General features: G+C 35.9%; 1 protein-coding gene across 1 annotated transcript in view; it reads right to left on the minus strand.

The window, feature by feature from the left end:
• SLC15A1 (solute carrier family 15 member 1) overlaps window positions 1–14,476 on the minus strand; it is a 422,183-nt gene that overhangs the window by 248,542 nt on the left and 159,165 nt on the right. Inside the window, exons 11-13 of the mRNA XM_044071289.1 lie at window positions 6,417–6,461; window positions 6,278–6,310; window positions 5,688–5,776 (exon numbers count right to left, since the gene is read on the minus strand). Of these exons, the coding sequence (XP_043927224.1) occupies window positions 5,688–5,776; window positions 6,278–6,310; window positions 6,417–6,461 (167 nt within the window). The remainder of the gene's footprint in view (window positions 1–5,687; window positions 5,777–6,277; window positions 6,311–6,416; window positions 6,462–14,476) is intronic.

Raw genomic sequence — 14,476 nt, forward strand, 5'->3', positions numbered from 1 at the left:
AACATCGCAAAACACGGACGTTTACCAGGTAACGGATGCAAATCCGCTACTCATGCCTACCATGGTTGCATATATATATATAGACATAAAAAGAATATGAAAATGCTAAAATGTTTGAATGCCTGTCCTGCATTGATGATGTGCTCAGAAATATTCTTCTGCATTCTCTCTATACAAACAACTTAAGGAGATTTCTCAAAGCACCCCAAATCTCATCTACTTGTTTAGCTGTTTCCTCTAGTACATTTCATTTGCTATTAAAACCAACAGAGTTGTGGCTGCTCAAGTAATTTCATCTGCCATGGCATGCTGATTGCTTTCCTGTAGTATTATATATTGACTGTCATGCAAATCCCTTGCTCTGATCAGGCTATATCAAGAATTTCATTTGTAAATGGGGTTCATCATACTCACTTCATCTATCCCTCACTGCCTTTCTGGTGGCTCTGGTCATTCATTCTTTGTTTTACTTATTATTTTCAATTTGAACTCAAATGTTTAATATTCAGGAAGCTGCCAAGGGGTCCCGGTAACTCATTCCAGCTAATATGTGAGACAGAAAGTTTGAAGTACAGCTGAAAGCCATGCTGGATCAACACTCCCTCTACAGGAAATGATTACATGCTCTGGGTCCTGGTCATTCATTCATTCATTCGTTCATTCATCTTTTTATATATATATTTTATCTGATTCAGTCTATACTTCTTCTGATTTATTCACGCTTTCATTTTCTGACCCCTGCTTTGTCATTAACACTCTTCTTACACTTCCAATTACATTGTCTATTGCCTTGCACATACATATACTTGTACAAGAGAATGTATTTTTTCAACCACAATTGCTATTATACAATATTATGTATTACTATTAAAACTCTTGTGCATTAAATAATATTTTAATTATTCTGTACCTATGATATGTTTTATTCAGTACAGCATACACTTTCTGGACTTTGCTGCAGCAAACATTTAGAACGCTCTTTTTAGTGTTGTTAGAGGTAGCAGCCAGCTTAGTTAAAAATATAAACTTAAGTCACTTAAAGTCTAACAGCTGTCATACTACTGAATGTAGATGCTTGTGCAAGGGAGCAGAACAGATCATGTGTAGGAAATGCTGTGCAATGTAATATAGCTATGGTATGGTAACTCACATTGACATCTAAGAGAAACATACTTCATCAACTACATTTATTCAGAAGTAAAGACCTAGGGGGTCCATTGCTAAATACTGCTTTCCTGCCTCTAGTTACAGTTGCAAGTAACAGTCAACTACTGAAGTCTCAAGATTTGTGTTAAAAGTGAGATGATAGAAGAATGACAGGAGGTTTATTGATTCTGCAGTAAAATCATAAGCTTAGAAACTGAGTGAGAAGTCTGTTTTTACAATATTATACAATTCACTACCACAGCTCTCTACTAGCTTAGTATTATGGAGTCTTATTAGTCCAGGCTTTAGTTATTTGAGTTTTACCACTGATTATCATAAAACACTTTCAGAATAACATAGCAGCTAACATCACAAATAAGTTATTCCATACCAAGACTAGTAAAGGATGTCGTTGTATGGCAGACATTCTACAACAAGACTAGTAAAGGATTTGCAAACTATGAGGGGGAAATAGGCACCTGCATGGTTGAATGATTGATCACAGAGGGTTGTGATGTGGTACAGAATGCCAGAGATTAGTTGAGTGATGAGTGGATTTACAATTTATTGTAATTCCTATCCTCACATTCCTAGGTAATCATACTGACCTTCTGAATTTGGCTTTTGGCCTTTTCCTCACGCTCTTCTCCATAGCTATGGGAATTCTATCCCTGACCAATCTCCAAAGCTTGTATACTCAAAGGATTTGGTCCCAGACTCCTGATTCATCAGTGACTACCCTTCACTACACAGCCTAATCCATGTGTCTAAAATCGGATAGGAGTCTGGATTTGTTCCCAGACTCCTAACTCATCAGTAACTACCCCCCCCCCCCCATTACACAGTCTAATCCATGTGTCTAAAATCACATATCATTGTCTTTACATATTTATTTTTACCCTTTCTTCCTATTCTAAACCACACAGTGTCGTGAGAACTTGGCTAATGATGACTTGGACTGAATGTCGATGGCAGCTTCTGCATTTGTTAAGAACGTCTCCAGAATTATTTATTTTCTAGTATAATCTTTCACAAATTGGCTGTACTTTCCCTACCCCAAGTTCAAGGACTCAGTCATCTCTGGCAGTCTCTCTGTGCTGGAGCTCAGTGTCTCCCAGTTTGCTCCAAGCAGATTCAAATGCCCAGAATATTACCTTCTTCATTCTACCCCACCCATTTATTTATCTCTCATACTGTCATCCTCTTCTCCTTCCTTATCTGGTGGCTACTAACTGTGTCAGTCCAATAGTCATCTCTTCCTCCTTTCTGTCCTAATACTGCCATGGCAATTAACCTAGCTTCTTCTGGCTGCACCTTTGACCCATTCCTTGCTTGGTGTTCTTCCTTCCCTCTGACTTCATATTAATATATTCCAACTTAGCTCTACTGGTTTACTCTTCCTGTGAGTTAGATTAATTCTGAAACCTGGGCACTTTGTACTACATCCATAGTCTGGCAGGTCATAACATATGAGCAAGTAAACTGAAATAGTAAGACTTTTTTTTTTCAAAATGAAACAATTATGCTGGAAGAGAAAAAAAAATTTTGATCAGCGTGTAATTAGAAACCATAAAAAAAATCTTCACCTGCAGGGGAACAGTATTTCTATTAATGCTGCCTTAATAGAAAACCAACAAAGTTTCAGTGTGAGATATAATATACTTTTCGGTGTCCAGCTTAACAACACAGTGCCATATAAACAGGAATGTGAAAATTGGATCATAACTGGAAAATATATTGCCCATCGTCTCTACCTTTTGGATAGGGTGGGACTTTAAATGTATTAAGACCAAATTTTTCATTTCTGTTTGCCATCTGACTCATATTTTCTCAGAATATTCACCACACACCTTTGACCACTACTGTTTTAGTTCAAGTTCAGATTAAAACAACATTTGATATTAATAAATTCTCATTCATTTTATGTAAGCCATTAGATTTCAAGTTTGGAGTAAAAGTTGCCATTCGGTTCCTGTAAAGACTTACTTTCAAAGACAGACTGCTCGATGGTGGCTGAATTCTCCAAGACCTCTTAAGGAGGGTGGCCTAATGGTTAAGGTGTTTGTCTTACAAACACAAGGTGCAGGGTTTGAGTCTCACAAGGGATAATTGGCTAAGCTTAAAGTGTCTCACAAGGGCAGTTAGCTTAGTACTAATCTATGAACCTATGAACCTCTATAAATCTAAAATATACTCTTTCTACACGTATCCGAAATGACTTGCTTTTATAAATATCATCTAATTTAGTGCTCAGATGACAAAATAGTAGGTTTTCCACTACACTCTGCTGCTGTTTTTCAGGCCATGTTTAACACATAGGTTCCTTGTAACTGTAAACAGATGTGTCTTATTCTAAAATGAATATTTTAGATTGTTTTTACTAATTGTTTTTCTCAGGAAAATTTATTTTTGTGAAAAAAAAATAATGGTTTGGTTAAGATGCATTTAAAAAAAAGTAAGAATGCATTTATTTGTTTATGAACTAATAGTGCTACTTGTCATAGTTTCAGTAGGGTGATTACTGCTATATTCTGCTTATGACCCCTCAAAGAAGCCATGATTTTGCCTTTAAGGATTATTTCTACCCATGAGGTCATAGTACAGCCCTGCACTCAAAGGGATACCTGTTTTTGAACCCAATCAATAGGCAAGAAGTTTGCATCTTGCTTGGTAAGTCTTGTTGGCTGAACTGTTCTTAAGAAGCCAAGGTGATGGACTTTCCCGAGGTAAGCTGATGACTACAATCACTGTTAGCCCTACACTTGCATGCATCATACTACACCTTTTGATATCTGGTTAGCTGCATATTATGTAATCCCATTATTGCATTTCATTCAGGAATAATTATTTCTGGCAAAGTACAAGCCACCATGCATTAATCATCACGTCTTCATAAACAACAAAGCAATAATGCAACAGAGAGCTTACAAGCTAGAGACTGATAAAGACGTACCATTACCAACAGGGCTGATCCCATTGCAGGCTAGTCAAGTAAAAAGAAATGTTTTACATCAGTATGTTGTGATGTGTATAAGCTCCTAGATTTAATAAGCAGTCTGATAGCATTACATTTTTAAAACAAATATTTAGTAGTCTGAAGTATGATCTCTATTTTGTATGTTATATTTGCTGAAAATTACAAGACTATTACTATTAGTGGAAGGCCTTTTCACCTGGGCAGGACAAATAAACTTCTTGTTAATCTTTGCAGATATTTTTTCTTAGCCCTTGTTTATTTATGCATCAGTGTTCTCCTTAAAGTGATCCATTTGTTTCTACTCTGGTAGCTTGCAGGTGTTATTTTAATTTAATGTCTTTGGTTATACAATATTCTTATTAGAAAAGATGCTATAAAGTATGTATTATCACATAGAGGCATCTGTTAATTGTAATCTGTCAGTCTCATATTCATGGTGTAATCATCTAGGGCTCTCAGAAATAAATTGTTATCATCTGTGCCACAAAAAAACCCACTGCTGCATTATCAAATGAAAGGACATTTCCTGTTCAGAATTAGCCACCGAGTACATAATCACACATTTGAAAACAAACTATTTTATAGTCTTCGTAATAAAATATGCTACCATTCTACAAAATGTAGTGCCTGGTCATGGAATGAGGTTATACAACATAAGGTGTTAGCTAGAAGATACAGGTTCAAAAGAAGAGTACCAAGCTAACTACTTACTAATCAGTAAAATACCAAGCTAACTACTTACTAATCAGTAAAATACCAAGCTAACTACTTACTAATCAGTAAAATACCAAGCTAACTACTTACTAATCAGTAAAATACCAAGCTAACTACTTACTAGTCTCTAAGAAGTGCAGAAGTCATAATCCCTGCTAAGAATTTCTTGTCCTCCCTATAGCAATCTAGTTATCCCACTGATTTGTACATAAAGAGAAGCTGAATAAGGCTGGGGATGCATACATACCTTTGAGCAATCACCAACTATTCCATCATGCATCTTCAGTGGGAAGATTTTACTTTCAGGTGAGTTTCATAGCAGTATTTTCTAACAAGCAAACCTGAGGTACACTTTTCAGGAGTTTTCCCATTTTCTCCATTGTGATATGACTATGAAGTTGGTGTATATATTTTTGATAGTGTGGGCAGCTTTCTCTCCACACATTGAGAGGGTAAAAGGGGGCTTGCCCTATATGAAAAAAGGATTTTTTTCTATTGTTATTGTTTTTTTGATGTGCTATTTCTGAAATTTTGGTTTGTAGGTAAACTAGGTGGAGCCACGTTTGAGAAGAAATGTGAAATACCATTGTTATGGTAAAGAAAACAGTTTCAGTAACTCCATGATGGCTCTGGCACAGAGACTGACAGCCTGAAAACAGAGAAATTAATATAAATCTGAGGAGAGTCAAAGCATCTAGGTCTCTGGTGCTGACAGCAAAAACACAGTATAAATCATAGCTAAAATTGTCATTTTACAATTCTCTCATAATGGCACCATGAAAACTATGTTTCCAAATACTAAACAAGTTTATATTTTAATTCATATGAATATAAAAAAAAAACTACTTACGTGAAGTTCAGTTTGCATTTCCGAATCAAAGGATAAATTGCAGCATCAACAATTGGGACTAAGACGAGGATCAGGATTGGGTTTACGCTCTGTTAGAAAGCAAAGTGACATGTGATCAGTGTACCCGCATGTGTGCATGCGTGCAATCACAGAGTTAGAGCAAGGGAATTGATTGATGGGTCTGAAGAAAATAACTGTTTGACATAGATTTTACCTCTTAGGTAAATCAAATTATTTTTCTTGCTTTGTCAAATCACACTGGTTTTCAGTATGCAATATTAAAAGTAGCGTGTACTTAGGTTAAAAATATGTATATGTAATTTGGAATCATGTCATCTTGGTTACATATTTTGCTTCATTTTAGCATGTGGAAGAATAATTTTAGGAATAACAGAAAATCATCTTTGCTAGACAGGGCAGACAGTGTTTTAACATAACATGTTATGTAAAACCTAAGCTGTATTTAAAATCTATGCTGTGTACAACACTAATGCCGTCTGTTATGTAGCCTATATGAAGATATCTAGACTGATCCGAAGTCGTCCATGATTTATATTATTTTCATATAAAAATAAAAGATGCAAACATACTTGCATGTGATCTGGCTGAAGCTGAAAGGCACCCTGGAAAAACAAAAACACATTTAATTAAATTAATTAGATTAACTAATGTAGAACACATTGATGATGAAAAGTGTAAATATATTTTGTAACATGTAAATAAGCTTACAAAATCGCCATTCATTGTAGTGGCTTGTAAGGTCCATCTTGATCCCTAGTAAAGTAAATACAGAAATTTAAAACTATTTATAACTGTTCCAGTGCTGTAGGGATTATAATCAGAAAGACAAACTTGTTCCATACTTAATATCATAGAATATAATTTTAATAACTATTTGCTTGTTCAGATATTTAATGCTTATTTCAAATACTTTTGTGACTTTTGGCACCGTTATTAAACTTACTTGCACTAGGATTGCTGTCAAAACAAATTGCATGCTGTGTTATTATATTACCATGACTATTACTTTTACTATTGATACCTAAACATATCTTAAGCAGGATTCTAAGCATGGTACATTTACTAATTATGAAATTAAGCTCAAAAACTGCATTGTCAATTGTTTTTGGCCAAACTACGGTAACATTAGTATCAGCTCTTAGAAGAGAAAAAACACATTTTGACCATATTTTGAAAATGTAAATTTATTGCATTTATGAATCACTCTTTACAAAAAGTGAAACTTCGGTAATGAAGTGCGAAAATGTACTTATTTGGAAAACCAGCATATGTGTGTGTGTGTGTGTGTGTGTGTGTGTGTGTGTGTGTGTGTGTGTGCGCATTCATTTTCACACTTCATTACAGAAGCTTCACTTCTAACACTCATCTTTGCACCCTGGGGCCTCATTTAGGAGTGTTCAACTTGCTTTGCTGTTCCTTCCCTTGTTTTTTTTTTTTTTTTTTGTGTGTGTCTGTGTAGCTCCCAACCCTTTTTTTTCTTTTCTAACTCATTTTTTTTTTCATTTTCTAACAAATGTGAAGACCAAATAAAGTATGATTGAGCAGTGTTGGCTCTGCCACCTGGTTCTTTCTTCCCTCCTATGGAGTTGTGTCTCTCTCTTCCTCCCTGTTCTGATTGCACAGATTCATCTGAGTCACCAGAACTGCTGTCTAGATTTTTGCAGTCAGTATATCATTTAAAGAGAAACAAGAGCAGATTCTGACTTTACCACTTCATCTGACACTGCATGGACCAGTCAACAAGGGAGCTGTAATAGTACACAACTCCAACCATGCTAATGAGAGTAAAAGTTTCCAAGTCCAGGTGCAAACCATCTTTGCACAAAAGTCATTTATTGTGGACACAATAAGTTATCAGATGTGCAGAATAAACATTACAGAGTTTATTTAGTCATGTGTTCAACTTGTAGTTTTTTTTCAGATCTTTGCGGTATTGCTTCTGCGAGAGGATTGCTTGTTCTGAAACTGTGTGCTGCGTGTATATGTATGTATGTATGTGAGATGGCTCGCTCGCTCTAAGAAGTACAGAAGTCAAACTCCGTCCTTAAGGTGGAGTTTGACTTCTGTAAGGTACTTCCGTTTCACTTTTCTGTTACACTCCAGGCTCAAACACCATCCCATAAGAAGTTTCACTTGAAAAATATTTTTGAATGTTGATGACAATGTAATGAAAATTACCTCGGTTAGAAGCATATGTTTGCATGTAATCCAGGGAATTGCACACAGTTTACCTAACCATATCATTCTCTCAGTATGTTTGCCAGGTCATCAAACCTCACAATGTAATACTTGTCAAGATACTGGAATTCAACAGTAATCATTTAAAATCACCATACTGAGTACTGAATGACCTAGTTAAAGCAACTCTTTTGCTGGGATATGCTAGCTGTTGTGGTATAACGGCATCTTGGAAATATACCACTAAGTTCTTAAAAGAAAAACCTTAAGCATCAAAGTCATAAAAGATCTGATTGAGATTATATTTAATGTCAGTATAAAACAGAAGCCAGAGAATGACTATATTATAACTATCCCCCATGAAACATGTGAGTTCTGTCTTCTGTGGGGAACCTGCATGTCGTCCTTGCGGTCACATGTTTTTTTTTCCTCTGGGTAATCCAGCTTCCATCTCTCAATGACATTAACTCTGGCTTCAAGGTGTGTGTGTGTGTGTGTGTGTGTGTGTGTGTGTGTGTGTGTGTGTGTGTGTGTGTGTGTGTGTGTGTGTGTGTAAGAGGGACAGAGATACTGAAAAAAAGGCCTGGTAATCAACTTCCTTTCCCTACTTGGTTAGTAAACTCTGAAAATGAGATTGCTATTCATGGGGTCACTATAGGAGTTGGACATTACTCATAACAGTGGATGGATGGATCAATTTAAGAGGAATAAAACAGCTTTAAATACCTGAATGTTGATATTTCCAGTATTTTTCTTGAACTTGTTAATTAATGACATTTATAAACAAATTACTCAACAAGGCAAAGATGAAAATGCAACATCATTACTTTAAACATTCCACACAGTTAACATGCAATAAAAAAAATCAACCTGCCACAAATTTTGTCTCAACTTCAAATTACTATTCACAATCCATAAACTACTCTAAAGCAAATTACTACAGTTTTACGATGGACATTGGTGAGCACTGTTTTATCTCAAACCTATATTCCTTCAGAAAGAGTATCTGTAGATAAAACTGATAGATGTTCAATAAAGAAATAGCTTTCTTATCCTCAGAGAAACAATTATACTTATTAGACAGTCAATAAAATATTTGGAGAGAAAGATGACTAACACTCTGTAAACAAACTATAATCCCACAAGTTGATTCTGTATGTAATAAAAAAGCAAAAAGAGACCCAGAAGTTCACAGAAAATACACATTTATTCTAACACAATTGAAGCCGTTTCATCTCACAAATTGCTAAATGAAAATCCAAGTCATATAATTATAAAAAATCTTGAGTCACACATCAAAAAAGGAACCAGTAAAACTGCCGAACACATTTACAACAATCATCCTGACAATGATGTGATATGATCTGTTTTACTGTTTGGTTAAAAAATATATATTCTGTTGTGTTTATCCAGTGGCTTGGTTGTTACTACATTCCAGCCAACCCATTGTTTAAGTACAACAGAAGTTGTTTTAACTAAACTGCAAAAACTGCAGTAAAGCAGAATAAAGTAGCATGTTAACTGTATAATTTGGTAAATAATTACAGGTGCAACTCAAAACTGTACTGTCCTGCTCTTTAAATGAAGAAAAAGCTCAAAATACTCACTTTGGTAATTTCAGGCTATGGCTTTAAAACACACATTATTCAAAATAAAACTACCTACTTGGATAGAGTAGAGCTAGTCAACATACTAACAAACATATTCAGTGCAAATTTCAACCCTGACAACTATACAATACCCACATATTCCACAAAATCTCAACCTCTCCATCATAACTGAAGAACACTTGCTAAAGGTACTGTCCAAAATTAAAAATACATCATCTGTGGCATCTTTTAATGTACCCACTTATCTGATAAACAGTACAAAATATGCCATAGTGGACCCATTCTTACAGCTATTCAACCTGAGTTTAACTGCTAGTATTACCCCTGAAGTAGGCCACACATCTGTTGTGATGCCACTTCACAAAGGTAGACCCATTTACCCCAAAATCTATAGATTCATTAGCCTGACTCATCTCATCTAGAAAGTCATGAAATATATGAAAACAGGCCTAACTAATAATGCTATCAAAAATCTTATAAGACTTTATCCCTGGCATTTTGGTCAACTTTTTTGAGAGAGTAACACATGGCATGGAGAGGGGAAATGCAGTCCATGTGGTATACATTAACCTGGCTGAGACTTATGACATCATACCACATGCTAACATAATAAACAAGCTGAATGAGGACCACTAAATAGTGAAGTGGATAGCAAATTGGTTAAGAGATGGAACCTATGTAAAGAAGGTGGTAGGTGCCTTCTCAGTAAACATGGATGTGACCAGTGGTGTTCCTAAGGGCTGGGACCCTTACTTTGCAGATCTTAAGATTCCAAATGGGGATCTCTGGTTAACCAAGTTTGCAGATGGCTGACAAATTGGTGTCACACTACAATTCCCCTCTGAAAAACAGAAGCTCCAACTAGAACTTACACATGTGAACAACCAGTGCTCAAAAACACATTAAAGTGAAATGCTTAAATGTACAGTATTACTGCATTTAGTAAAGAATTCCTTCATCTAGGTCATTGTATAAACAACACCCAACCTCAGAATGAAAGTTGCCTGAAACATGAGTGGGTAATTCCCTTGCCTTTGACCAACGGTGTTCTTACCCCCCCCCCCAATATTCCACATTGATAAGACCTATTATCAAATACAAGGCCTCTTTTGTGATGTATCCTAATAGGCATATCAAGCAACTGAAAAAAGCCAGTTGTTCCTAATGAAAAAGATCACAGGCTTAAATGACAAGAGCTACCAGGAGAGGCTGGAAGAACTGTTCCTTTATTCACTGTCTTTTGGACTCCTTTGGCAGTTTGTGCCTTGCCCTTCAGGCCATTAAGGATACAGTAGTTCAGGACCTCTTGCATCACCACAAATCAAACTGTCCCACTAACACCAGAACAAGGGATCTAAACCTGCTTGAACAAATAAACAAAACACTTGGAGAGACGTATTTGTCATGCAATGCTTCCCTTGTCTCTACAATTAAGATCCACCAAAATTAAGCAATGCAGTACCCTATCTTCCTTCACAAAGGAGTTAGATAACTGAATGAGTATATACAAATTCACCCCTTGTATGACTTGCCTATATCTTCTTGAAAAAGGAGTTAAGGGCTGGGTGAATAGCCACAGAGCCCAGTTGTCATATGATTCTATAATTCTATAGAATAACACATTTATCTATGTTAAATGTCTCATTTTTAACAAACATTTAATATTAGTACTATCATCACTGATGCTAGCATTTACAAAGAGTTGATGTTATTTGTTAACTCAGCTCATTCTTGTCAATTAAAAACTCAATATCACCTGCACTAGGGTCCTGTAATACATTCTCTGGAGCCCATAAAGTAAGTCTTTTGTAATTGTTACATACTGTACTATGCCTAAATAGGACATAATTAGTGGTCTTATCATATTTTGGTACATATGGTGTAAAGACTTCATTTTACTCACATAGAAGGCCTCACAGTGTGTACAAAAACATTTATATTTATTTGGCTTGGTTTCTTCACTCAGTAAATGTAAACAAATCTAATTTTACACTGGACATGAAAGTGCTAGTTGTGCTGGAAAAACACGTTTTTGCTGTAAATTTCTGGGTCATTTTTTTGTTTGTTTTTTGTTTTCTTGGATATGTTTATGGACTGCTACGGTGCTATCATCAGTCTTGCTGGATTTTATTTATGTTTGTAATTTTTTTAAAGTGGCATTGCCCTAAGTCTTTATCTTTTTCATCTTGTTGAAGGCCCCTATTTTTCTCTTTTACCATATTATATCAGAACATCATCAGGAAACTCAGTTACACTTCTTTTGATAACACATAATTTCAGCTATCTAATAAATACTTAGTAATTAAGAGTCAGGAGCTCTAATTAAGACATGCCGTCTGCCAGTAGTTATGGGAAAAACTGAAAGAAAAGTCAAATATTAATCATAGGGATTTTGTCAGAAAATAGAAAATTAAACCTTCAAAATAAGTTTGAAATCCTGTACTGGCTCTATGCCAAAAAGCTAGCAACAAATGCCAGCTAAAACTGTTTTGCTTTTTGATGGTAAAGCTAAAACCTCACAGGTGGGTCACAACTAGAAAATTACATCCCTTTAGGATATCTATCTAAAATGGTGTGGCTCTTTTTAGATACTTGGACATCCTTCTACATCATGCATTGTCCTTCAAAATACATTCTTGTTTTATTCAAGGGAGCATTTCCAGCATATTATACTAAGGTAGTTGTGTCCCCTGTGATCTTTAGAAGGAATGTTGTCAGTTTGTATAAGGATTACAAAGTCATAGTCGTCCCTTCTTTTCCATTAACTTCCATCTGAGACACTGAGGACCTAAGTTTATCAGCAGATAAGGTTCCAGAGGGCTAGTGCAGAATGAATAGATCAAGCAAGTCCTGTTATATCTCCTTACTTCAGGGGAGGCTGTGAGTTTATTTATGCCTGGCTAACTCTCACACGAGCACATATGGGAAACTGGTACACAGACTGCTGGGAGGAGCCTCCCAATTTGCAGCAAAGGATATTACAAGCATTTAAATAAATGTTCATGAGCACCACAGACATTATTTCATTCTGCACATTGAGGTAATGGGTGTGCTCAGAAAAAAAAAAACTACTGCCCGGAGAATGGTGCCATACAGGGACACAACTGTATCATCGCTGTCATAGAATCAGGACCCAGATGATGGCAGATGGTGGGAAGAAAGGAAGAACAAAAAAATATAATTCATAAAAAGCAGATTCCAGGAAATACTGCCAATATAATCATTTATTTAAACTATGAACCTTCAGCTCATTTTTAATTGATAGCCACAAAGCAAAAACTGTAAACTGTTTAAAATAGTAAAAAAACAATAAAAAAAAATACTCCACGGACAGTCTGGACCTAAAAACTAAACCATTTATTTCCAAATTACTGCCCCACAGGATACAAAAACATGACTAAGCACTTTCACCATCATAGGCTTTATCAGCGTCATGTTTTAATCTCCAGTTACATAATGTTATGTAGTCAACCCTTTACATAACTTCCTTATATTCAAGTAAATGTATGCATGTTAATCAAACCATCAAAACCATCAATAAAAAACTTGGGTCACTTTACAGGATAAAAGCCTTCTTAACCCAACCTGCTAGAATTGCCATAACTCGCTCTCACCTACTTTCAACCCCTCTGTACGCATCCCCTTTACTCTCTAATTTAAACAAGTCTGTCCTCAACAAACTCTTTATCTGCTACAACCACATCACCAGATTTGCCACTGGTCTGCCTTATAGGCAATCAATCTAAACCAGCTTGGGTGGCTAGAACTGCCCAGCTTGATCTAGTATAACCAATTGATTATGGCATAGAAAATCCTTTACAATCCAGACAATACTCCTGCACTAAAAAACATTATCACCCCTATAACAATCCCAGACCTCTTCGATCTTCTAACAGACTGCTAGTTCAGACTATCAAAACTAATAACTCAGCCAGTGACTCTCTCTTTGCCAACTCTGCAGGTAGATCCTGGAACTCACTCCCAACTGATATTACTTTACTTACCACCCTGAGTCAATTTAAGATAAGACTCAAACAATATTTGACACTAAACAGGCTATGTCAATGTATCAAACCAGACTAACTCTCCTCTACTATGAGTTAATAACTATAATTTAGCTTAGTTGTGTTCATTAATCCGGATTTACACCCGGGATTATCTCTAACCTTGAAATTTGTATAACTTGTTAAGTATGTAACCACTGTATATATTGCATCTGTAATCTTAACTGCTTATCTTGGAGCTTTTCTTCCCAGGCCTCTGCTAAAAATGGACATAAATCCAGCCGGACTATCCCGGTCAACAAATGTAAAATAAATAAAATAAACTGTAATTGGTGTAATTGTTTTTTACCATTTTTCATTGAAACCACTACCCTAAAACATCTAAAAAAACACTTTCACTAAAAACAATAATTTAAGTCAGAAACTATTTTTCTGTGCTGCAGGAGTTTTGGAGTTAGTTATATACCAAATCAGAGGTTTGTATGTGAAAGCATCTTCAAATGGAGGATGTGGGTTGCACCTTCCAAAAATGCCAATGAAAAGACATATCTTTTACCATGTCTTTTAAGAAAACAGTCCCTCAGAGATTTAATAAAACAACACAGACCCCTATAGTATTCTGTCTAGAATCCTTCTGTCAGATGACATAACCATACAAAGCCTAATGCCTCTAATACATCCAAGTAGTAAGGAGTGTCAGTGACTGGTCAGACCTTGGGATTTCACAGGCCTATTTTAGCATGTATCATGAATACGTCAGGCCTATTTTTTAATATGCATGAAGCGCATTTTAGAGCATGGTGAATTTCTTTTCAGTAACTTGGCATTATACATTCCCTAGTGTTTGCGCAGGGTACAACGTAAGGCTTACTCTAGTAAGTTGGCCAACACTTTTACTTAATGGTGGAGCTAGTAATATGCATCAAACTGCTACAGAGCCTGTCCACAACATCATTCTGATATCTGATGCTCTTCA

This window comes from Protopterus annectens, chromosome 5.part0, assembly GCF_019279795.1.
Source record: "Protopterus annectens isolate FY-2018-M chromosome 5.part0, PAN1.0, whole genome shotgun sequence".
NCBI classification, from domain to species: domain Eukaryota; kingdom Metazoa; phylum Chordata; order Ceratodontiformes; family Protopteridae; genus Protopterus; species Protopterus annectens.